The sequence below is a fragment of the Desmodus rotundus genome, chromosome 3 (genome assembly GCF_022682495.2).
Source record: "Desmodus rotundus isolate HL8 chromosome 3, HLdesRot8A.1, whole genome shotgun sequence".
NCBI classification, from domain to species: domain Eukaryota; kingdom Metazoa; phylum Chordata; class Mammalia; order Chiroptera; family Phyllostomidae; genus Desmodus; species Desmodus rotundus.
In genome coordinates this window covers 170,681,137-170,707,116 of record NC_071389.1, presented here as the reverse complement: position 1 = coordinate 170,707,116, position 25,980 = coordinate 170,681,137, and the positions used below count along the sequence as shown (strand labels likewise).

The 25,980-nt window shown below is 38.3% G+C and overlaps 1 protein-coding gene and 1 non-coding gene across 6 annotated transcripts in view; one reads left to right on the top strand and one right to left on the bottom strand.

Annotated features, from left to right (window-relative positions):
- Window positions 1–6,905, bottom strand: part of ABCC9 (ATP binding cassette subfamily C member 9) — a 115,231-nt gene extending 108,326 nt beyond the window's left edge. For 3 of the 5 annotated variants that reach the window (XM_045184300.2, XM_045184299.2, XM_045184301.2), the window contains exons 1-3: window positions 6,736–6,905; window positions 6,277–6,388; window positions 3,235–3,396 (exon numbers count right to left, since the gene is read on the bottom strand). In XM_045184300.2, coding sequence (XP_045040235.1) covers window positions 3,235–3,376 — 142 coding nt within the window. In that variant the 5' untranslated portion in view covers window positions 3,377–3,396; window positions 6,277–6,388; window positions 6,736–6,905. The remainder of the gene's footprint in view (window positions 1–3,234; window positions 3,397–6,276; window positions 6,389–6,735) is intronic. The other 2 variants (XM_024575544.4, XM_071221067.1) reach the window with 1 other exon arrangement.
- Window positions 6,906–25,503: 18,598 nt separating this feature from the next.
- On the top strand, window positions 25,504–25,608 carry LOC112318710 (U6 spliceosomal RNA). The gene has a single exon (XR_002976238.1). It is a non-coding gene; the product is annotated as a U6 spliceosomal RNA (small nuclear RNA).
- The last annotated feature ends 372 nt before the right edge of the window (window positions 25,609–25,980 follow it).

Sequence of the window (25,980 nt, the reverse complement as noted above, 5' to 3'; positions counted from 1 at the left end):
ATTTTCATTATGTTAAAAATAATTATTTCAATTTATTTTTTACAAGACTGTCTAGGTTAACATGTTAACATTTATTGCATTGTTTGGGATTAACACCAACTCTGAGTGACTACATGGTTATTTCATGCGAATCAAAGCTCTTACTCACAGAGAATTACTCAGAGAATGGTCTCTGATTCATTCAAAAGGAAAAAGTTAATGATAATATTAATGAAAGCAGTTTGGTGTCTAAAATCTTTTGAACCACAGGATCTATGGAAGACTAACAATAAAGGTTGTATTTGGTGATGAAATATAGGACTCATTAGTTGAGTCAACTCTTAATCATATGGATATCATGTGAGAAAAATGAAGACTATGACTGAGCCAGCACTTTTCAACAGTGGTACTGATACTTTCTAAAAGAAAGCTTAAGATTTGTTCATTGTCTACCTTTTAAGCTGCATCAAGAACAATATAGGTTCACCCTTAGCTCATCATTGAAGAAAAAGTTCAAGACTACATTTTAGTTGAATTTTGATGGCTTCTCCCAAACAACAGAGTAATACCAATTCATATATGGTGTGGTGTGCTAGAAAAGAACTCTGTGTCATTTTGTCTCCCATTTCTCTCACTTTCTGAATACTGAGAAATCCCACATATGTCAAGAGTGAATGTGTTGGCCACCATGAATAATGCGGCCATGAACATAGGGGTGCACATGTCTTTGAGAATAAATGTTGCCAAATTGAAAACAAGAAAAGTGTCCTTCAATTGGTGATTGGATAAAGAAGATGTGGTACATGTATACAATGGAATACTATACAACCCAAAGAAAAGATGAAAGAATGCCATTTGCAACAACCTGGATGGACCTTGAGTATACCATGCTAAGCAAAATAAATCAGAAAAAGTTAAGAACCATATAATTTCACTCCCATGTGGGATATAAAACTGAAAGCAAGAAATGAACAAACAAGAAAAACAAAAACCCATAGACACAGACAAGTATGGTGGCTACCAGAGGAAAGGGGGGTGCGAGGGTAGTAAAGGGTACAGGGGGTGAAATATATGGTGATGAAAGATGACTTGACTTTGGGCGGTGGACATGCAATGCAACGTGAAGACCATGTATCATAGAAAGGTGTAGTTGAAACTTATATATTCCTTTTAACAAATATCAGCCCAATAAATTTAATAAAAATAAATTTAAAAAAGAGAATGAATGTATTTTGTGTCTGAAATACTGCAGGAAGAAAATTCTTCATGAACGAAAGGAATCCCCGAGCATTCTTTGAAAGTAAAATTGACTCATGTGTTAGTTGTTTCCAAATGAACTTCATTATTGGATGATTACTTACATATAACATATTTTACTAGAATTTATGCTATAAACTCTTGCAGGAAAGCCCTGTGTCTTTTTTGCAGCATTATAGTTTTCCTCATAGCTGGTACTTCCTTGAGATTTATTTATGTATTCTCACTAACTCAAGTAGCCAATATTAGAGATAAATAGACTGCATTTTCTTCCATTTCCCTTTGATAATGTCCATTCTAATTGCACTTGATTCGAATACCCATTTGCCAGCCTTTGTATTTGATGCTAGAAATGTAAATAAAAATGTCAGAGTAATTGCTCTCAAGAAGTTGACTGGATGCCAGAAATGAATTGTTAATTGTAGAATTGCAATTTAAAAAATGTATGTTCTGCCCTGGTCGGGTGGCTCAGTTGGTTAGAGCATCATGCTGATACACTAAGGTTGCGGGTTCGGTCCCCAGTCAGGACACATACAGGAATCAACCAATGAATTCAGAAATAAGTGGAAAAACAAACTGATGTTTTTCTCTCTCAAAAAAAATCAACAAACATTTTTTTAAAAGGATGTCCTACTTTTAGCCAAAGGCCATTCTAAATGTCCTGCAAATAACACCACATAAATGACTAGTGTGTCTATAAATGGCCACTGTAGTCCCAATATATTTAATGTCTGTACATTGGTTTAACATGAACAATCATGTGCCAAGAGTATGTTGGCCTCTGCATGACGTGATATGCTACATAACATAAATTCCCTTGCAGCCTCAGGAAGAGTCAGTTATTCTAGCAGGTTAACCTCCAGGAAGATTTGTTCCTGTATCTAGAATTGAGCTGACAATGTGGTGTATCGCAGTCCTCCCTAACCCTCAAGGGATTCATTCTAAGACCCCTAGCAGATGTGTGAAAGCATGGCTAGTACCAAACCGTATGTGTTCTATGCTTATTCCTATATTAAACACCTATAATAAATTTGAATGTATGAATTAGGGTAGGCACACCAGATTAACAAAAATGACTAATAATGAAATAGAACAATTATAACAATACACTTTAATTAAAATTATGTAAATGTGTTCTTTCTCTCTCCTAAAATATTTTATTGTGTTGTACTCAGCTTACCACTTAAACAACACACTTTACGGCTTCTCTTTGACAGACTGACACAATCCAAACTGTCAGCATCGCTACTCTTGCACTTTAGGGCCATTATTAAGTAAAATAAGAGTTCCCTGAACACAAGCACTGCGGCACCATGGGAGTCAGTCTGTTAACCGAGGCAGCTGCGAAGTAACCAGCAGGTGTGTAGCACATGCAGTGTGGACACACTGAACAAAGGATGGTCTGTGCCACTTTGGGGCAGAATGGGAAGGCATGAAATTTCACCATGCTGCCTAGAACAACATGCAATTTAAAGCTTATGCATTGTTTAATTCTGGAACTTTCCATTTAGTATCTCTGGACTGCCTTTGACTGTAACTAAAACCATGGAAAGCCAAAGCAAAAATAAGGGGGGGACTACTGTAGTCATTTCTCTTAACTCTGACATACCTGTTTCACTGGACTATTCCAGGGAATATCCTGGGAAGTATTGCACTTTGCTCATTTTCTCTTCTCTTTACCTAGCACAAAGCAAGGCTCAACAAATGCTTTATTTAAATCTATCTCATATAATTCTCTGTTCCCTCTTTTTAAAAAAACGTTGCTGTTACTTAATGTCTATGGCTAAGGTGGCATATAAATTCTATTTTACCTACAGAATGTTATATGGCAAAAATAAAATAACTGGAACACACAAAATACTTGCTTGTTCTTTTCTTACAGTCATATATCAGTTTTCATGTTGGAGAAATTAGTCAATATTATACCAAGTCTCAGCCATAAATAAGACTTTTTTAATAAATATGAGGTGATATGATACAGAACAGCACATTACTTACCAATAAACAGTATTGGAAAAGTGATAAACAACAGGAAGACATGAGGAACCAGGTTGAGGGCATCCACAAAGCAGGAATTTTGTAAAACACCACCATAGATATTATATGAGGAAATGTTGTTACCACAGAATGAAAGGCTCATTTCTTATTCTATGGTTCACTCTAAAATAAGAGGAAAGAGGAAGAGCATCTTATTATTAAATTTTCCTTCATAAAATTATAGCCTTAAAATGGTGTTATCTTAAGTCCTGAGAAAAACCATGGAAAGTTAGTGGAGTCATTCACAATTCCCAGAGGAGGATACTGAAGTTGAGATTGGCTCAGTAACTTGTCAATCAGTAGAGTAGCTGGCATCCACACCCACCTGTCTGACTGTAAAGTATGTTTGCCCCACTGTATCACACAGCCTCCAATCTATTTTTTAAAGAAAATATATTATCTATTCTTATTAAAGTAAGTAGCAGCTTAAAATCTTAACCTCACTGGACTTTGTTTTGGGGTTTTTTTTCACATTTATGTCATCTAGGATTCTGAGATAGATTTTTAAAGACTGGCAATGATTTTATAACTAAAATAGTACTTTTCCTCTCTTCCCTTTCATTGATAATTTATTTAGCAATGGACATGAAAAATATTTTTTCTTGAAAAAAAAAGAGTATTACATAGAAAAGATTGGCCACAGAAGGTAAACTACTGGAGAAACTGAATTTCAAGCAAAAGTTTTATAAAGCACTATGTAAATAGAACAACTGGTTAGAAAGCCTATGTATTTGTAGTCTATTAAAGCTTATATGAAGTTCCTTTCACATATTATTTCTGATAAACCCTTTTTTAAATAATTTATACGCTCTCAAGTTGAGACGTCTTCTCATCTTGAAAAAAAAGTCACACTTAAAAAAAACCTCAAGGTTATATACTTTGCAAATCCTTATCAACTATAAGATTCTAAGATAAACAAAATAATTAAAAAGGACTTGAGATTTTTTTAAATAACAGTGAAATGGAAGTTATGAGCTTATAATGATATATTAGGTGTATTTCTGGTAAAGATGGAAAGTACAGAAACTAAAAATTAATAGCTAGTAATGGAATTTTTAGTAGAGATGATAAAACTTTAAGCTCCCCCTAAATTGACAAACATATGTAAACTATTTTATTTATTTTAGCTGGTTTTATAATTTTATCCAAATTATAATATTCCAATTGACCACTTATCATTATCATTGAGTCATATGCTAAAAATATAATCTGAATTTGCAAAACATACACTTTATTAGCTGTAAGCATTGCCTGCTTAGTATTTAATCAATCTTAAAACCAACCAGTTAAGTAACCTTTTGACAAATGTGTGTGACTGTGGAAAGAAATTATCAGAGAAGTTCAACAACCTGAAGAAGTCAAAGAAGAGTTTCAGCCATGCACCTGATGTCTGGGATGCTAGGGCAACAATCAACCAACTGTAAATATACTTGTTGAGGCTGATCATGTGCTAGACACCAGGAATCCAACACTGCATATGACAGAAGTCCCTGTGGTCTTAGACTGTATAGGCTACACTAATCCCAATAGTTTTTGGTCTAATGGAAAGGTTATGATCTAAGAGACAGCAAAACATACAAGGACATTGTCACATGAAGGTCCCTACTCCAGATTGGTAAAGCAAAAGCTTTACAATGGTTTATTCCTTCTACCATAGTCTCTAACCTCAGAATGTCCCCCTGGCTCCCAACCTTTTCTCTGTCTCTTTCACCACATCTCTCCTTTTGCCTTTTCTTCTACTTCCTTTTCAATCTTCTCCCTTTGACCCTTAGCCTCTTTCTCTAAAATCCAGTGTGCAGGTGGCACATTCTGACAGCCAGTCCATACTACAGCCCAACATGGACAAAAAAGAGGGAAGAAATAAACTTATTGTAGATATAGTGAAAATCATTGTGTTTAGCTAAGGAATTTTTACTCAGTCAATATTTTAAACAAATTCTTAGATCTCCGAATGCCATTCAAGGTTCCCCTACCCAGGTGAAGTTAGGAAGGCTTCAGGAAGGACACAAATTGTGCTCTTGGCGGCTAAACTCTGCCGGGGGACATCTTTCAGCCCCGCCCCCTCTGGATCTGTCCTTTTCAGCTAAGCACTGACAGAGGCCCGCCTCAAGGAAGGGGGAGAGGGAAGAGGGACCAGACAGGAAGACGTGACATTTTCCTCACAAGCATAAACCCACGGAAAGATGTTCAAGTGTTTACGACCACTAATAGAGCTGGAGAATTTGACTGAACAAACTTTAAACGCAAACATCAAAAGTGAAATTTTGATGATAGGGATGTCTGCAGAGCAGAAAACAAGAAGAAAATACTCCTTGAGGACCAAACATAATTTTACGGCAAGAATACTGCTCTGGGTATTCTTATTCTTTGAAATGCACTGTACAAAGAACTCTCCTCAGAGTTAAAAAATTTGGATTTCGTCGACAAGCACAAAGTAAGGGAAAACTAGTACTCTGTTTGTCCAGCAGAAAGTGTCGGTTCTAAGGCAGCAGCAATCCCTGGGAATTTAATATGCTGGAAACACCTAAGGAAAACATACTAAAAACAATATTAAAGCTCTCATCCTTACAGGCACAATAACTCATTTTTTAGTTATCCAGAGATTAATCAAATTATGTTATGAGAAAGAAACATGACATCTTAAAGAATTTATTTAGGACTTTATCCTTATCTAGGACATTTTCAGGATGAGATCAGTTATGAAAACAAATGTAATAACATCTTTAAGTTATTCAGCCGATAGTTCATAAAACGTGAACTAAAATATGCCCGTCTGTTTATCTATCTGTCTATGAACAACAGATCCAAGTGGGAAAATCACTGGCAAAAAAAAAAAAAAAAAAAAAAAAAGAGCATTGACTTCTGATACGAACGCACCCATTGAAGTTCTATGCAAACGCAAGGAAATGTTGGAACTACTCAGCAGATAAAATTCTTTAGACGGACACTCCAATGGGATATTTTGAAATCTCAAACTGAACACATAAAGCAACAAATAAATACCTTGGACAACCTGACGTTGCTTCAAACCCCTACCGGTGTAGTTGCTCTACCTTCAAAACACCGGCTTCCTACACTGGCTTACGTGTGCATTTCAACCCGGGAAGCAGAACTCCTAAAAAGCAAAGAGTAACAAAAATTAAACAGATAGAAAGCTACTTCGTAAACAATACAGGAAATATCTAAGAGAAAAAAAAATTAGTAAGGACTCCTTGCACTGTCTCCAGTTGGTTTAAGTAGGAGCCGGCGGAGCTTTGCTAGGAACGCTGGAAACCTGATCCCCACGCCCTCTCATCCCCGGCGGAGGCCCGTTCCCTTAATCCTAGAAATAGCCACCGAGAAGGCAAAGCGCTGGAGAGTGCGCGGGCGCCTTCTGATTGCCCAAACGATAGATTCAAATCGACCTTTTACAGTTATTCTTAAAAATTGTTAATGACATTGATGTAAAAGACAGGGACTCACTTATTCCGAAGGCAGAGTTTTCCTCCCCTACCGAAGCACGCAGCGCGCCTGAGTGGATTATTTTTAGGGTGGTGGGAGATCAGCTGCTGCCTCCTATCGAGTTTCTAAATTGCACAAACTGCTCTGGGCTGGGGCGGATGCGGCAGCTCCGAGGCAGGAAACTAGGCAGAAGCCCCGAGCGCAGCGCCTGGGACTAGAGACCCTCCCCACCCCCCCGCTCAGCCCAGCTTTCCGCACGGGAGCCGCAGACTTGGGGCACGCGGTGCAGAGATTTTGCAAACCACAAAGTAATTTGCGTGCCCCAAACTTCATTAGACAATGAGACTTGAAATACGTGATTCAGTGATTCACCAGAGTCGGGTTTGTAAACGTCAAAATACTACGCAAGTCACTCACTTGCATTCTTTCTCTCCCCGGGCTCTTCTTCGCGCACTTCTATTAACCACAAAAGGAAGCAGATTTGGGGGTTTCACCATTGTTTCCTGAGCAGACCAGCGAAATGAAAGGCTTATTCCAGGCAGAAGAACCGGCTGCCGGACTGTCATGGTGCTTGCGAATGTCTCCCAGGAGCAAGGCAGGCTTAAGCCGAATAATTGCCCCTGGTACCTGGAAAACTTGGTCACTGCCCTGGGCCAGGGGCTGCGCGGCCGCAAGGCGTCCCTGACCCTAACTCCACCAAAGTGGGACTTAGGCATCCACGGCTGCACAGACTGTTCCCCCCACTCTTGTTCCCCACTAGAGATCCTTTATTCTCAAGATGAAAATGCATGTGTTTAAAATACATTCACCCCACAATAATTTCCCCCAGCACGCAAGCCGTAAATTTGTCCCAGAAAACCTTCTTTAATTAACACTCGCTTTTCTCAGGCACTGCTCAGTCAGATTGAAAGAATCACTGTTTTCAGCAACTGCCGGGTCTGATAAATCATGGTCGAGCAGGTGGGCTGCTGCCTCTGGCTGCGTGCGTGTCCCCCAACCCAAGGGGCACCGCTCCAGGACCGCTGGCCCCCGGAGCTGGTGCCTGGCGTGAACCTTAAACCCCAGCGGCCTCCTGGCCTCTCTGACTGTGGGCAGAGGCCGATTCCCGCCTGCAAGCCCCAGGGGATTTCCCCATGGGCACCTCACTCTAGTAAGGACGCTGCATTCTTGGGTGGGTGCCGGGCCTCGTTCAGCGACTGAAACATGAACCTGTGGCCGCTAGGGGTCTGGAGGGCCTCGTGGGACGGCACCCGGGAGGGTCCTGAGGATTCTGGCCCTGTGGCCTTTAAAAGTTGGGCAACTGCTGTGCTTCCCGGGCCCGGGGCTAAATGGCCTCACTTGAAGACAAGCTCAGCACAAAGGAATGGGATGGATCGCACTACCTTAGAAGAAAAGCTCTCATTCCTTTGTCCTCCACCTATAACAAATCAGAGTACTATTTTTATATTTAAATGCAAAAACAAAAAAAAATTATATATATATATATATATATATATAAAGAGAGAGAGAGAGAGAGAGAGAGAGAGAGGTGTGCAGATATGTGTGCTTTTTCTAAAGGAGAAAAACCATTCTGGCCACCAGGAGCCAAACTGGAGGCGAGTAGTCTGGTTAGAAAAAGGCTCCTTTTGAGTAGAGGGTGAGGGTGGAAATGCTTGAAGAGTTGGCTGTTAGGGGCTGTGAAACCCTCTCTAGCTTTTAAGGGTTTCTCTGTGCCCTGCCCGCCCTTCGGGAGGGGGTGGACACTGGCTGGTTAACAGGAAGAAGCACGGATGGCAGCCTTGGTCACCTGAGCCCCCTGGCTTTGGTGTAAAGACACACGTGTGCACAGGGGTTTAGAAACAGGAGTTGGCTGGTCAACTTGAGCATGTATGTTACTGATGGGGTGATGGGTTCTTTTCCGGGGGACAGCAATGTCACTAAAGCAGGACTTTTGCTATATTAAAAAAAAAAATTTTAAGCAAAAAAAAAAAAAAAGTTTGACAACTGCACCCTCGCGAGCTGGTGTGACGCAGGCACAGGGTAAAACAGCATGCTTCAGGAGTGGGGATCTGGACACAACTGTATTTGAACAACAGTAAAAAAAAAAATGATTAAAAAAAAAAAAGAATGGGGATCTGGACATACTGTGGGTGAAATCCAGGAGACCCCATGAACATGACGAAATGGGGACCAGAGGCTCCCAAGGCTGCAAATAATTCCCAGATATAGGATCAGGGTGTGACTACACAGAATCATGTCGATTTGGGGATCTTAATAAAATTATTAAAATTACTTAGAATGATAAATGCTTATTGTAAAAACTTTGGGAGTTACCTGAAGTATAAAGAGGCAATGAGCCTCAAACCTATAAAACTAGTGAAAACATTTTGTTACATTTTAACAGAAACAAGACATATAGTGAAGTGATGATAAGCACGGATGTGGGAGCTAGCCCGCTATCAAATCCTGCTATCCCACGTGTTACCCCAGCGACTTTGGGCAAGTTACTTAGTTACTCTGTGAATCAGTTTCATCAGTTGTTCAGTGGTACAAATAATTTTAAAAATGTATCATAGGGTTGATAGAAAGGTATGTAATATAACCCCTTTAAAGTGTTGTGAGAGTGTCTGCCTCTTCATGAAAAGCTAACCCTTATGGTATGTTTATTATTTTTCTATTCATATTTTATATTGTTGGCAATCACAAAACTATTTCCTCACAGTATCTTTTAAAACCATTATTTCCCAATGGTATTTTAAAATCTTTATAAAAATAATTTAAATGGCTGCATAATATTCCATTGTATGGCTACTGCAAATATTTAAACCCATTTTTCTATTGTTAGACATAGAATTGCCAAATTTTCATTGCCATATACAATTCTATGATAAACTTTTTTAAAAAATTTTATTTTTATTCAATTATAGTTGTCTGCCTTTTCTCCCCATCCCTCCACCCCCCCCAGCAGCCAAACCCACCTTCCTCCCCCACCTCCACCCTCCCCCTTGATTTTGTCCATGTGTCCTTTATAGTAGTTCCTGTAATCCCCTCTCCCCTCTGTCCCCTCCCCACTCCCCTCTGGCTATTGTTAGATTGTTCTTAACTTCAATGTCTCTGGTTATATTTTGTTTGCTCTTTTCTTTTGTTGATTATGTTCCAGTTAAAGGTGAGATCATATGCTATTTATCCCTCACCACCTGGCTTATTTCACTTAGCATAATGCTCTCCAGTTCCATCCATGCTGTTGCAAAGGGTATAAGCTCCTTCTTTCTCTCTGCTGCATAGAATTCCATTGTGTAAATGTACCATAGTTTTGGGATCCACTCATTTGCTGATGGACACTTAGGTTGCTTCCAGTACTTGGCTATTGTAAATTGTGCTGCTATGAACATTAGGGTGCATAGGTTCTTTTGGATTGGTGTTTCAGGGTTCTTAGGATATAATCCCAGCAGCGGAATTGCTGGGTCAAAGGGCAGTTCCATTTTTAGTTTTCTGAGGAAATTCCATACTGTTTTCCACAGTGGCCTCACCAGTCTGCATTCCCACCAACAGTGCACTAGGGTTCTCTTTTCTCCGCATCCTCTCCAACATTTGTTTGTGGATTTGTTTATGTTGGCCACTCTGACTGGTGGAGATGGTACCTCATTGTGATTTTAATTTGCATCTCTCTGATGGCTAGTGATGCTGAGCATCTTTTCATATGTCTCTGGGCCCATATGCCTTCCTTGGAGAAGTGTCTGTTCAAGTCCTTTGCCCATTTTTTAATTGGGTTGTTTGTCTTCCTGGAGTGGAGTCATGTGAGTTCTTTATATATTTTGGAGATTAGGCCCTTGTCTGAGGTATCATTGGCAAATATGTTTTCCCATACTGTTGGTTCTCTTTGTAATTTGGTGCTGTTTTCTTTAGCCATGCAGAAGCTTTTTATTTTGATGAGGTCCCATTTGTTTATTCTTTCCTTTATGTCCCTTGCTTTGGGGGATGTGTCTGTGAGGATGTTGCTACATGGGATGTCTGAGATTTTCCTGCCAATGTTTTCCTCTAGGACTTTTATGGTGTTACGACTTATATTTAAGTCTTTTTCCATCTTGAATTTATTTTTGTGTATGGTGTAAGTTGGTGATCGAGTTTCACTTTTTTGCATGTAGCTGTCCAGATCTCCCAACACCATTTGTTGAAGAGGCTATTTTTGCTCCATTTTATGCTCCTGCCTCCTTTGTCAAATATTAATTGACCATAAAGACTTGGGTTTATTTCTGGGCTCTCTGTTCTGTTCCATTGGTCTATGTGCCTGTTTTTATGCCAGTACCAGGCTGTTTTGATTACAGTGGCCTTGTAATACAGTTTGATATCAGGTATTGTGATCCCTCCTGCTTTGTTCTTCTTTCTCAAAATTGCTGCAGCTATTTGGGGTCATTTATGGTTCCATATGAATTTCTGAAATGTTTGTTCTATATCTGTGAAATATGAATTGGGTACTGTAATAGGGATTGCATTGAATCTATAAATCGCTTTGGGTAGTATGGCCATTTTGATGATGTTAATTATTCCAATCCATGAGCATGTACATGCTTCCATTTGTTTGTGTCTTCCTTAATTTCTTTCTTCAATGTTGTATAGTTTTCTGAGTACAGGTCTTTTACCTCCTTGGTTAGGTTTATCCCTAGGTACTTTATTTTTCTTGTTGCTATATCAAATGGGATTTTTTTTCTGATTTCTGTTTCTGCTGTTTCATTGTTGGTGTACAGGAATGTCTTTGATTTCTGAGTATTGACTTTGTATCCAGCTGTTTTGCCAAATTCATTTATTAGGTCAAGTACTTTTTTGGTTATGATAAACTTTTTATAAGGATTTTTTTGTATCAGATAATTGCTTTAAGATACATCATCTGAAAAGTGATTACAGAGTCAAAAGTAGTACATATTTTTAAGGCTGAGAATACAGAATGCAATATTACTTTCTTACAATAGTTTGTATCAAACTATATGACATGACCTATTGTAACAGAGTGAAATGCTTGGCTGCCCGGACCCCACCTTGTTCAAGCCTGCTTTGTTCCTAAAGCCTTTAGGTTAGTAACTTTTTGCACATAGACATAATAATCATTAGAGGAATTCTGTTTATGACTTGAGGTTTACAAAAGCAGCCCCTTACTAGAAAGTTCCTCTCCCAAAGCGATAAGGGAAGTATGTGCTGTTTATCAAATATTTCCAGGAACCTCGTGATCGCACTCACATCAGCTAAGGTCAACAGACTGAGTACAATCTTCCTCTGGCCCCTGCTAGTGCCCAGATGTCTGTGGTCCTCAGTCACCTCTTGCCTCTCCCATTTGCCCTTCCCTTTAACTCCTTTTTGAGGACCACCAGGTCTCTCGTCTTCTGTATTAGCAACTTCTAGATCAATGAACCTTTTCTTACTCCAAACTCTGACATTTTGAGTTTTGGCCTGTTGAAAGTTCAGGCATACAGACTTTGGATCGGTAACACTATAATTGCTAAACTCTCATTGGATATTCTTATTTTTTAAAATCTTATAATTTGACAGATAACACAATTTTTTTTCATTAACATTCAATGTTTTTAAAATATATTTTATTACATTATTATGGTTGTCCTAATTTTTCCCCTTTGCCACCCTCTGCCCGGTACCCACATTCCCTCCAGCGATCCCCTCAGTTCATGTCTATGAGGCGTGCATGTAAGTTCTTTGGCTTCTCAATGTTCTGTACTATTCTTAAAATCCCCCTGTCTATTTTGTACCTACCAATTATGTTGTTTAATCCCTGAACCTTTTACCCCTTCTCCCTCTTCCTCCTTCCTCCCAGCTGATAACCCTCCAAATAATCTGCAAACCTGTGATTCTGTTCCTGTTCTGGTTTGCTTAGTTGGTTGCTTTTTTAAAAAATTCAGTTGATGGTAGTTGTGAATTTGTTGCCTTTTTGATGTTCATAGTTTTGAGCATCTTCTTTTTCTTAGATAAGTCCCTTTAACATTTTATATAATACTGGCTTATTGATGATGAACTCCTTTAGCTTACCCTTGTCTGAGAAGCACTTTATCTGTCCTTCCATTCTAAATGATAGCTTTGCTGGATAGAGTAATCTAGGTTGTAGGTCCTTGCTTTTCACCACTTTGAATACTTCTTGCCAGTTCCTTCTAGCCTGCAAAGTTTCTTTTGAGAAATCAGCTGACAGTCTTATGAGTACTGGATTGCAGGTAACTCGGCTTTTCTCATGCTGCTTTTAAGATTCTCTCTTTAACTTTTGGCTTTTAATTATGATGTGTCTTGGTGTGGTCCTCTTTGGGTCCAACTTGTTTGGGACTCTCTGTGCTTCCTGGGCTTATATGTCTATTTCCTTTACCAAATTAGGGAAGTTTTCTTTCATTATTTTTTTAAATAAGTTCTTAATTTCTTGCTCTCCCACATCTCTTTCTGGCAGCCCTAGGAGTCAGATATTGGCATATTTGAAGATGTCCCAGAGTCTTCTTATACTATCCCCATTTTTTTGAATTCTTGTTTCTTCTTTCTGTTCTGGTTGAATGTTTATTTCTTCCTTATGTTCCAAATCATTGATTTAAATCCCAACTTCCTTCCCTTCACTGTTGGTTCCCTGTGGATTTTTCTCTATTTCACTTAGTGTAACCTTCATGTCTTCCTTTATGTTGTTGCCGTACTCAGTGAGTTCTTTGAGTATCTTGATCACCAGTGTTTGAACTCTGCATCTGATAGGTTGGCTATCTCCATTTCATTTAGTTCTTTTTCTGGGGTTTTGTTCTGTTCTTTCATTTGGGCCATATTTCTTTGCCTCCTCAATTTAGCAGCCTCCCTGTGTTTGTTTCTGTGTATTAAGTAGAACTGCTTTGACTCCCTGTAAAAGGTACCTGTAAATGAGTGAGTCAGAGTCTTAGGCCAGAGTGGGGCAACCCGCTTCACCACTTTGCTGCTCTGTGTGGGGGGAGGTCTCAGAGAGGGGTCCGTGCTACTGCCTGGCCTCTGGGAGTTTGCTTGGCAATCACCCCATATCCAGTCCTCTCGTTCACTTCCTGTATGCGACTGACACCCTTCGAGCTCTTGCCCTGGTGTTGAATCCCAGAGTGGGTAGGTTTGTGTATGTTTTAAGACTGTGCAAGCTCTTTAAGTGAAACTTCTTGAGAATCCCTCAGTTTATTCTGCTACCCCAAAGCCCACTGTTTTTAACAGCCAGCAGTTATGGGGACTTATCTTCCCAGCACTGGAACCCTGGGCTGTATGGTCTGGTCTACAGCTGGGATTGCTCACTCCCAAGGTAACGCTCCCTACTTTTATCCACCACACGTGAATGTGGGACCACCTGTTCTGCCACCACCATCTCAGCTGTCGCTCTGTGCCACACCCCCTCTCCTCACCTTTCTGCCCCATCTCTGCATCTCCAGCCCTCATATGCATCTGGATGACTGCGGCTTGTTTAAATCCTTGGTTGTCAGACTTCCATACAGTTTGAATTTCTGACAGCTCTGGGTATTACTTGCTTTGAGATTTAGTTGTAATTCTTTTTATGGTTGTGCAAGGAGGCAAAATACGTCTACCTATGCCTCCATCTTGACCAGAAATCCTCAGTATTTTTTCAAATGCTCATCAGTCTTTGTATTCTTTTCATTGTAAACAGCTTGGTCACATATTTATCTATCTAATGAGCTTCAAAGAAGTTTCTTATCATTTACATGAACTTTAAATAAGAGAGTATATTAATCCTATTTCATATATATGACAAATATTTTTCCCAATTTGCCATTTTAAAATTGATAGTTGTTCTGCCTTTACAAAAAAAATTGTTTTCATACATTTTACAAATGTATGAAATGTATAAAGATTTATCAGTGTACACACAATTGGCTAGATCTCCCACTGGCCAGAGAGGTCAGTGGTAAGTCAGACCTGTAGGGTCTCTGCCTTCATGGTGCTTCCCACTAAGGCAGCGATTTTCAATCTTTTTCATCTCATGACACACGTAAAGTAATTACAAAAATTCTGTGGCACACACACACACAAAAACAATATTTTGCCTATCTGACAAAAAATAGGTATAATTTTGATTCATTTATACCAAGAGGCTATTTTGTTGGCTATTGGCATTTTTTTTCATTTGACAACCAAAGGAAAAAGAGGCCAGTGCCCCTGACTAAATAGTTAAATACTGCATGTTTTAAAAATTCTCATGGCACACCAGTTGAAAATTGCTGCTCTAAGACTAATTTGTTTCTTTTTGCCATTGCGTTGTGCTCCAGTGCTTTAGTTAACAAGTGTTAATCTTTACTTGTATTTGTTTAAAGGATTTTAAAAAGATTTTATTTATTAATTTTTAGACAGAGGGGTAGGGGGGAGAAAGAAAGGGAGAGAAACATCAAAGTGTGGTTGCCTCTCATGCAGCCCCTATTGGGGACCTGGCTTGCAACCTTAGGCGTCTGCCCTGACTGAGAATTGTACCCGTGACCCTTCGGTTCACAGGCCAGCACTCATTCCACTGAGCCACAGCAGCCAGTGCTAAAGGATTTTTAAATTTGATTGTGGAGTTAATCTTGGCCCATGCTATTGGATGAGAACTAATTTAATAATTTATTTGTTATACAAACACCATTTATTGAACAATTATTTTCTTTTGTCCTGATGTGTAATACCACTTTTGTCATATACATATAACTCTTTCATAATCAATCTGTGTCTGGGCTACCTATTCTGTTCAACTGACCAGTTTTTCAGTTTTTCTATGCTCTTACTATGATCATGTATTTGACTATTATAGCTGTAAAGTATATTTTAACTCTGAGAATGTCAGTTCCCTTCTTACTCTTTACAAAATTTTCTCTTTTGGGAATTTTATTAAATCTAGTAAGTAATTTATAAAGAAATGTCCTATTTTTAGTGTCTTTCTTTCCATCCAGAAACATGCTTGCAGTTTGTTTTCTTTTTAGCTCGATATTAAATTTGCATAGATCTGTTCATATCTTGTAATGATTGATCATACAAATTTCATATTTTGTTTTCATTTGTTGTACTGCTCTTAAGAATTCACTAGTTGTTTGTATTTTTAGAAGATTATGTATTTATTTTATATTCAGCCATCTACTAAGTTTTCTCAGTAATTGCAGTATTACCACATTCCCTTCCCTGCCCAGAAAATGCAATTTTTTCTGAAAACAGCAGTTACACTGCTGGTCTGTGCCCCACCCCAACCTCGCATGTTGGAAACCTAACCTGTAGTGGGATGGCATTAGGAGGTGGAACTTTTGAGAGGTTTAGATGATGTCACGAGAGTGGGGGCCCGCAATGGGATTTGTCTCCATGGAAGAAGAGACAGATACTGAAGCTCTCTCTAGTCTCTCTCCCTCTCTCCTCTGTGCTATGGAAGGACATGGCAAGAAGGTAGATATTGGCAAACCAGGAAGAGGGCCCTCACAAATGACTGAATTTGCGGATGCCTTGATCTTGGACTTACCAGCCTCCAGAACTGTGAGAGATAAATGTTGCTGTTTAAGCCACCCAGGCTTCGGTAATTTGTTAAGCAGCCCAAACTAACTAAGATGACTCATTTCTACTTTTCAAACTTACAGCCTATTTGTATTTTCTCTTGAAGTTTATGAACTCTTAATTTCAGAATGGTGTTAAGCAATAAAAGAAGACACAACATCTTTGTTTTCATTAGAAATATATACATTTTATAACCAACTTTGTTAAGTACAATTTTTTATAAAATAAAAGCCATCCATTCTACATGTAAAATCCAAAATATTTGACATAATCATGATCCCTAAAGACAGAGAATATGCCTGTCTCCCCAGGAAGTTTTCCCGTGCCTCTGGCTAGTCCCTCGCACCTCCACCCACCCACGGTAACACTGATCTGAGGTCTTTCACTAGAGATTAGTTTTGCCTTTTCAGAAGTGGCATATAAGAAGGGAGAATACAGTACACAGTTTTTGTGGTCTGGCTTCTTTGATTAAACACATATTTTTAACATTCATCCATGTTGTTACACGGATCACAATTTATTCTTTTTTGTTGCTGGGAACTTTATTGTATGAGTATAGCACAATCTGTTTATTCATTCTCTTGTGTATGTGTATGTATATGTGTGTGTGTGTATGTGTGTGTGTGTGTATATATATATATATATATTTCAGTTTTTTCCCCGTTTTCAACAGTGTTAAATACAGCTTCAGTGAAAGTTTGTAAATATAGTTGTCATTTCTCTAGAGTAAATGCCAAGCAGTGGATTTGCTGGGTTATATGATAACTATAAATAAACTTTATAGAAACTGCCAAAATGCACTCCATAGTGATTGAAACATTGTACACTCCTTTCAGAAAAAAATATGAGAGTTCCAGCTGATCCACAGTCTTACCAATATTTAATATTGGCCATTTTTTAATTTTTATTTTAATCCTCCTATTGGGTGTGGACTGGTTCCTGAGTGTGGTTTGAGCTGCATCTCTCATGACCAAGGGTTCCGAGCATAGAGTGTCCTGGTTCATGGCTCGTTCATGCATCTCCTTGTGGCAGGCATGGCTCTAACATGACTGTCACGTCCTTTCCTCCCAGGGCCACTCTCATGGTTACCTTATGTTACATAGCAAAGAGTTGTTTTCAGATGTAATTAGGGCTACAGATCAGCTGACTTTTAAATGGGTAGATTATCCAGCAGCTTAATTTAATCACACAACCCCTTTAAAAGCAGAGCATTTTCTGAGGTTGGTAGTGGAAGAGAAAGTCAGATAGATTTGACGAATGAGAAGGATTTGATGAGAGGAAGGTTCTCTACTGCTCATATGAAGAGGGCCACTGGATAACGACTTGAGGATAACCTCTAGAAGTTGAGCACAGTCCTCAGCCAACAGCCAGCAATAAATGGGGACTCCACTCCTACAACCATGAGGAAATGAATTCTGACAAAACCTGAACAAGCTTGGAAGTGGATTTTTTCCCAGAGCCACCGAATAAGAGCCCAGTCAAACCAATGTCTTAATTTTGGCTTGAAAGACACTAAACAAAGCACCCAGTTGAGCCCACTTGTGCTTCTGGCCTTCTGAAATTTGATATAAGAAGTGGGTATTTTTATAAACCACTTAGTAATATGTTTTGCCATGAAGGAAAACTAATGCACTTCTTTTATGAAGTGTCTGTTCAAACTTTTGCCCATTTTGTTTTGAGTTGCTTATTATTGAATTGTAGCTTTTTGAAGTATGTATTTAGATATGTTATTTGTCAGCTATAAATATTGAGAATATTTTCTGCCAGTTGATGGCTTGCTTTTGCATTTTTTAATGGTGTTTTACCAAAGGGGGGCAGGATCAAGGGTGGAAAGTGGGGATGGCTGGAGTGGGGGGCAGTGGGGGGGGCGGAAATGGAGACAACTGCACTTTAATAACAATTTAAAAAATGTGGAAAAAATGTTTTAATTTTGATTAAGTCCAATGACTCTCAATTTTTGTTTGTTTAATAGTCGACACTTTAATTTTTTTCCCTGAGAAGTCTTTGTCTACCTGTCTTTGTGTATTTGGCTGAATTACAAAATACAACACACTGGATAGCTTATGAACAATAGAAATTTATTTATCACAGTTCTAGGGACTCAAAGATCAAGATCAGAGTGCCAGCATTGTCAAGCAAGGGCCCTCTTCTGGGTCACAGACTTCTTTTTTGTGAAGAGGTGTTTAAAATATTTTCTTAGTATCTTTTTGATATCTAGAGGATTTTTATTGATATCCCCTTCTCCATTCTTGATATTGGTAGTTTGCATTGTCTCCTTATGTTTTCTTGATCAGTATAGCTAGAGATCAATTTTATTTAACATAAAAATTAATTTTTATTGATTTTATATTTTCAAATATTCTTTTAAATTTCTTCTTTGACTCATTTAGTTGCCAAATATTTGGAGATTATCCAAGTATCTTTTTTAAAGCAAACTTTTAAAAATGTACTTAGATAAATTTTATATGTGGTAAAATCTAACTTTTAAAATTTACAGTTCTATGAGTTTTGACAAATACATACTACCATGTGACTAGCACCACAGCCAAGATACAGAATCTTCTCATCAGCAGCTGAAGTTGAAGGAGAAGGCGGCTCAGAATGTCTCCCAAGCAGGAAGAACAGCATGTGAAGAAGCTCAGAAGCTGATAAGGCTTCTCAAGCTTGAGGAACTCTTAAGTAGCTTAATGTGGAATACATAAATAAAAATAACAGTGAGTTGGGAAGCTTGCTAGAGACTGGTTTCTGATGAGTATATATTTCAAGCTAAAAATACAAAGATGCTTCTTAGGCTTTCTAAGCAAGCATGAGGTTCTATGATCAGATCCATTTTACTTTCATGAACCTAGAAGTTTATTCCAAAAATGTCCACCTAGATTAAAATTTCTCATTTCCTACTATTTCAATTTAAAAATGCACACAGATATTGCACACTACCTTATAACACTACCACCACCACTAACAAACCATATCCATTTTCTAAATCAGTATGTTTCAGCATCTGACATTCTCTCTGAATGCAATAAAATGTTTGTTGAGTGACTAAATAATATATCCAAGTTGAATTAATGGGGAAAAGTATATCTTCCCAGATATTCAAGTAAAATCACTGCACTAGGAATATGCCCCATCATTACTCTGTTCTCTCAAGTGTCCAATGTACAGACCCTAGTTTGAGAAACAGGTTGGTATAAGGGCCTCACAACCGATGGTTTACTGGGATAACTTTCAGAAGTGCTTTCGAATATAGATAATGATGCTGAGTCATGGTACCAAACACATCTCTTGGGTTAAGGTAATTATAATTTAACTTCAATATTTATTTTCTTATTCCATTAGCTGTGGGCTAAGGAAATCACTATTTAAACAGTCAAGTCCCAACTTTCCATCACACAGGGGTCACTGCCTGTCTTTCCTCTGCAGATCATTTTAGCTCTTTCTTTGTCTGGACTCTCTGAGGTAAAAAGCTGAAGCAATCATCCTCATCATTTAGGTAATAACTAAAAGTACTGGGAAATAGGTAACACAATTATACAGGTAATTTTCCTGGGAAAATAGGATAGAAAGCATTCTTACCTTTATGAGCCTGACTGGAAGGTACAAGGATTCACTTCTTCATCTGTGAAAAATAGCAATAATGACAAGCAAACTGAGTTACTACTATGTGCCAGGCACCAGGCTAACCATCTTCCTCAACCTCACTACTATTCTACCCACTAAGTATTTAACAATTTCTTTATGTTGGTGAAGAAACTAAGGAAAAGAGAATAATTGCGTTTCTCACCGCTCCAACCATGAACACAGTGGTGCTGGGAATATAAGCAGGATTTTTCCCGTTGCCCTCGAGAACACTGCAGAGTGGACAGAAGTAAATCAGCAATTGCGATATATTTGCTTCATGACTGCAGTAGGGTCAGACATAATTTGGGAGCACATTAGGGAAATCCCAGAATATTGATATTGATCAGGAAAAAGATTATCTATAGTTTTAGGACTTCAGCAAAATCTAAACTCTAATTAGAGTTCTCTGTCAGTATAATAAAACTTTATACTATTCCTTTCTTTCTCTCTGTCTTTTGTCCCACTCCTAAAGTATCCCCACCTCTTAACTCTCTGTTTAATTTGACTGGTAAGTCAGATTTGAAGCCTTGGAGGGACACTGAATTCATTGTTCAATTTCTCTTGTTCTTCCCTCTCTAACCTCATACCACTATAAATCATTCATGTTATGTTTAGCAATGACTTCCATCTGTCTCTTTCATTTCTCTCTGCCTCCCTTCTGTCCTAGAGTCTCATTAGTTATTACACCAACCTCTTAGTTGGTCTCTTTCTCCCTGAATCATTTTACACATATATGTTATATTTATCTTCTTACAATGCATCTTCAATCACAGCGATGCCACATTCACACAACTTTCATGACTCACTGTGTCATTTAAGGCCCTCACAAAGCCTGCCTCATTCTTACTAACCCCTTATATTCCCGCCACACTCAACTTCTTACGACTCCAGTACACCCCCTGCCTAACCACTGTGATAGCTTTGCCTTTGTTCATCCGGCTGCCCAAATAATGTAGTTTATGCTTTTCCCTCTCTGAATCCTGTCCTGTCCTCTTCCCTAACACCTTATTTTGTGAATCACCTAACTGTGGATCTAGCTGCCACATAACCGATACTAAATCGGTGACTACAGGTCTTTCTTTCTATAATTGTAGTTGTAACAATCCCTTCAACGTGCCTTTCACAGTGTTTTCCTGCCATAGGATAGGCTCCAGTTCTAGCCAGCACACTCCTCCCCAAATCAAGAGAGCTCAGAAGGCAGCAGTCTTAGTAGCCACTACTTCTTTTCTTCTCCCTTTAAGTGCAAAGCAGAGATTGCCTAAAGGACAAATGAAAAAAAGACCAGTGGGGTCAACCAAGCAAGTAGTCTTCCATCATCTCTTAAATCATGCCTTTACTGCCACTAACCCAAAGCAACCTTCATGGAGAAATTGACATGCTCCTGCCCTTAAGTCTTTTGTAAATGAGAACAGAGATTCAAGTAAAGAGAAATGCAGATGTTAGGAGCAATGATCTGTGTTCTTTGAGACATATCAGGAGAACACTTTGCAGATGTGAACCCACTAGCATTTTGACTCGGGCACACTGTATTTAAAGCAGTGAACTTTGTTCTGAACCATACTACAGTTAACATGAGCCCAGCAATAGAAATCGGAGAGTAGTTTCTCCAAAGATTGTTTGTCGGAATTAATTAAGGATTTTCAAAATGTTTATATAGAACAAAGAGCATAAATAAAACCTATATTCCTATTACTATGAATTTTATAAATCTGGAAACACAGACTCACACACATGCATTTAATATAGAATACTCAAAAGCTCCTATTGTGGATGTAAATACAGATGAACTTCCTTAGGAAATACTATAAAAGGACATAAGGTTAGAGTCAATTTTTTTTTGAAAGAACATGATGTTGTTTCTGGAACAGCAGATCACAGAGGCTAATCTGGGAAACAGATCCTGAGGTCATTTAATAAACTTAGATAAGCTCTAAGATTACATTGGGTCAGTCACATAATAACAATTTTTTATTCTTTTGCAAATGTGAACCATTTATATGAGTGCATTTTCTTTTTTCTATGATTCGTTTGGGGAAAAAAGATATCTAGATATCTTTCTAAGCCAAGGAAAGTGCAATTCATTAGATCTTGATGAGAAAAAATCCTAAAAATGAACAAACTGATGTTCTTGGTTCCACCAACCTCACAGAGCATTTGTTTCCTGAAACAAAGAGTATTAAGACTTGGATTGATTTATTATTTCAACAAGCATACATTGACTGTCTACTAAGTGACTCACATGCAGCAGGAGAAAATAGCATTGAACAAGGCAGACATATCTTCTGTCTTTCTAGAACTTTAAATTTATCAAGAAAGAAAACTATTAAATAAATAATGAGAAACACTTTTTCAAATAAAATTATGATAATTACAACCAGGGGAAAGTATCAGAAGCTTTTCTCTGGAAATGAGAGCTAAGCTGCAGCTAGGAGGATAAGGGTAAGCCAGGTGAAAGGTTAAGAGAGGTTAGGGAAGATCACCATGTTCTAAGTGAAGAGAACATGGGCAAAGGCCCTGCAGTAGAAAGGGATGCACATCTTTGAGGCACCAATAGAAGGCCACTGGCTAAAGTACAGTACCTACAAAGAAGAGTGAGGTATTTGATCTCACCTTTAACTGGAATGTAATCAATAAAAGAAAAAAGCAAACAAAATGCAACCAGAGACATTGAAATTAAGAACATTGTAACAATAGCCACAGGGGAGTGGGGAGGGGATAGTGGGGAGAGGGGTCTATAGGAGCTACTATAAAGGACACAAGGACAAAATCAAGGGGGAGGGTAGAGGTGGGGGAGGGAGGTGGGACTGGCTGGGGTGGGGTGGAGGGAAGGGGAAAAAATGCAGACAATTGTAACTGAATAAAAATAAATGAATATTTTTTTTTAAAAAAGAGTGAGGTAATATGAAGCAGAGTAGGCGAGGCCTTAGGAGGTCACAAAAAGGTCTTTAATTTTATTCTAACATCAGTAGGAAACCCATCAGGAGATAAAAGCTTAGGTTGTTTCCTCTTTTTAAAAAATATATATGCCTATATAGAGATCTTTTGTACTCCTCTACCTTTCTTGCATTGAATTATTTTTCAATAATGCATCACTAAGAAACAGACTTACTGATTTATAGGGTAGAAATATCTGCATGTCTCATATTATGCAAACTATCATCAATATAACTTGCAGCATTATGATGTTTCTCTTAAAACAATATAATCAAAAGATTATTTCTCAAGATGTAATATTTTATATGTAAAATCTAACAGGTTCAATTCATTTGGGGCCTTTCTGTATTTAGTATCTATTTATGACTTCATGGGTTTAAACTTGGCAAGGGAAACAAAAATCATTAAAAAAAAACTAACTTCACTTGAAACATTTTCCGTAATACTCCTTTTTTCTGTCCATGTCCCAATTTTTTGTTTCTATGGAAAAACACCAGGGAAAATATTTCAAGTAGTTATTTTAAAAGACAAAGAGGAAGTTAAATGAAGTGAAACCTCTCTTTTGAAATACAGTAAATAACACGATAGAGATAATTCACATCTCTGTAAAGATCTCTTATAAAGATCAAGAGCTAATACCTCCCCTCATTGGAAAGCAGAAACAACAACAACAATAAAACTTAGTCAAGGGATAGGAAAATATATAAAACTTTAAGAAAGAAAATATTTATTTCAAGAGAGGCAGAAGAGGAGATATGGTTAAAAGTAGTAATTCCAAGAGAAAAAAGGAAAATATGTGCAAGAAAACTTTACAGTAAAGGGAATTTCGGTTATATAGGAAGAAGGAAAAAAATGCATTTTATACATTTTAGTGGTAAATGTTTCTTATACAGGAAAATTTTTAAAAAGTAAATACAACTAAATCCATGTAGTACATAGCATGAGATGAGATCTCTTTGTACATGCCAGGTGGATGTTTGTTTTGCACGGCAATTGCATGCACCCATGTTTCTTCCTTCTTGGAATCTGACTTGAACATCCAGCATTTCTTGCATCGTATCAGATAGAAGCCTTTGTTGCATCACCCTGAGCCCCACTTAACTGCATGGGAAATTAGAGCAACAGTCTGATAATTACTGTGCGCTCTTCTCGGCATCTTCTTCTTTTTTTTTTTTTCTCACCCAGCCCCAACCCCCTCCCCTCTGACAGCTGTCAGTCTGTTCTCTGTATCCATGAGTCTGTCTTTACTTTGTTAGTTTATTTTGTTCATTAGATTCCACATATAGCTGAAATCATATGCTACTTGTCTCTTTCTGACTGTCATACATGGTCTTGAGTTTCTGCCTTTTCAGGTGCATCTCTCCACATCTTACTGCAGGCTGTCTCTTTCCTCTGTATACTTCCAGGTGTGCTACCTCACATCTGAGGCACGTATGTGGCTTTGGTTAGCTGAGGGGATGACCCTGGACCTTACACTACATGGATTTTTAGCTCCTTAACCTACCAGTTAGTAAAGACAAGCTCTATGTTTCAGTCTAGAAAATCTGATTGGCTGAGCCAAGCCTGAGGATTGGTTCCTTTGAATGAAGAGCCTTCTGCTGGTCCAATCAGCAATGGCTGAACAAGGACTGGGGTGGCTGAGGCAGAACTGAATGTAATCCTCTGAAAGGTCTATGGGCAGATTAGATTAAGATCAAGAGGAAGTCAGGTGTGGAAGCAGATTGACTGACTTCTGGCATCTTCTTTCTTGATGATATTGATGTATATTGGACTTTTTCAGTCTGTGTAGACCATTGTTTTGTTTTCCAATTTTGTTGACATATTCTTGTTAGAATTAGATTCAATCTCTGTGGCTTGAAATAATTCTATTAGTAACCCATCTACCTCTGGTGATTTATTTCTTCCCAGTAATTTTAGAGAAGCTTCCACTTCACTTCCTAGAATTATTCGTTCTTCCTCATAGGAAACTTCAAAGGTATCTGCCATTCTTTTGTTTATTCTGTATATATTTTCAGTGTATTATTTACACTTTCCTTTTATTTTTCTCTTGTTCAGATAACATGCTTCCTTGGTGGTTGTTCAGCATTCCTAGTCTGGGTTTGAATTTAACCTTTATTTTTCTCGAATCTTTTTGTAAAGAGCTCTTGTTTTATCCTTTTTTGTTGTTTTCTTCTATCTCCTTGTATTGACTGTTGTGATAGGTCTCTTTGTCTCTATGTGATAATCATTGAAAAACTATGTTCAGGATTGTAACCTCTACATTTGCCTCTCACCTGTCTTTAACAATTTTCAGAATTTCTTCTGTCATCCATCTTAATTTTCCTTCCCTTTTTTCACTTCCAGCACTGCCTTTTTGCATTCATCTCTAATAATATTTGTAGCTTCAGGCCACAGTTTTTCTGGTTCTCAGTCAATTACATTTAACAGTGCAAATCTGTGTTTTATGTGGAATTTAAATCCATTAGGAATGTTATTATGTTATATTTTGGCACTATAATTCTTTTAGTGCTCTTCAGCTTTACTGTAATGTTTGATATTAGCAGTTTGTGGTCAGTACCACAATCTGCTCCTGGTCTTGTTTTGGCAGAGAGAATACAGCTTCTCAATATCCTGCTTCCAATTACACAGTCTATTTAATTTCTATATTGGTCATCTGGTTATGACCATGTACACAATCATCTGTTCAGTTGTTTGAAGTATGTGTTTGTGATGGACAAGTTGTTGGCTTACTCCTCAAAATACATAACCCACAGGGTTCACTTCGGCAGCACATGGACTAAAATTGGAATGATACAAAGAAGATGAGCATGGCCCCTGCACAAGGACGATACACAAATTCACGAAGCGTTCCATAAATGAAAAGAAAAACAAATATAACCCCCAGATCTTCCCAAATAAAATTAAGAATATCCAGTGTCTCACACAAGTTCTAATAGCATTTTTTGGACTATATGGAGTAACCTACCGTTTTTTCATCTCCTAATCCAGATCACTGAGAAAATGTGTCCAAAAGCACCTAAGTCCAGAGCGGCAGTTGTACCGTTGTTACCCGTTGGCAGTACCACTGCCCAGAGGCATGATCCCTGATGATGCCGAGCAGCCCAAGACTGAGGATTCTCATCTCTAGTCAGGTGTTCTGATGTTTTATATCCAGAGAATAGAAGGCACTGGAGTCAGTACTTTATTGTTACACAGATGACCAATGCAGCCATTGTTGATATCGCTAAGATT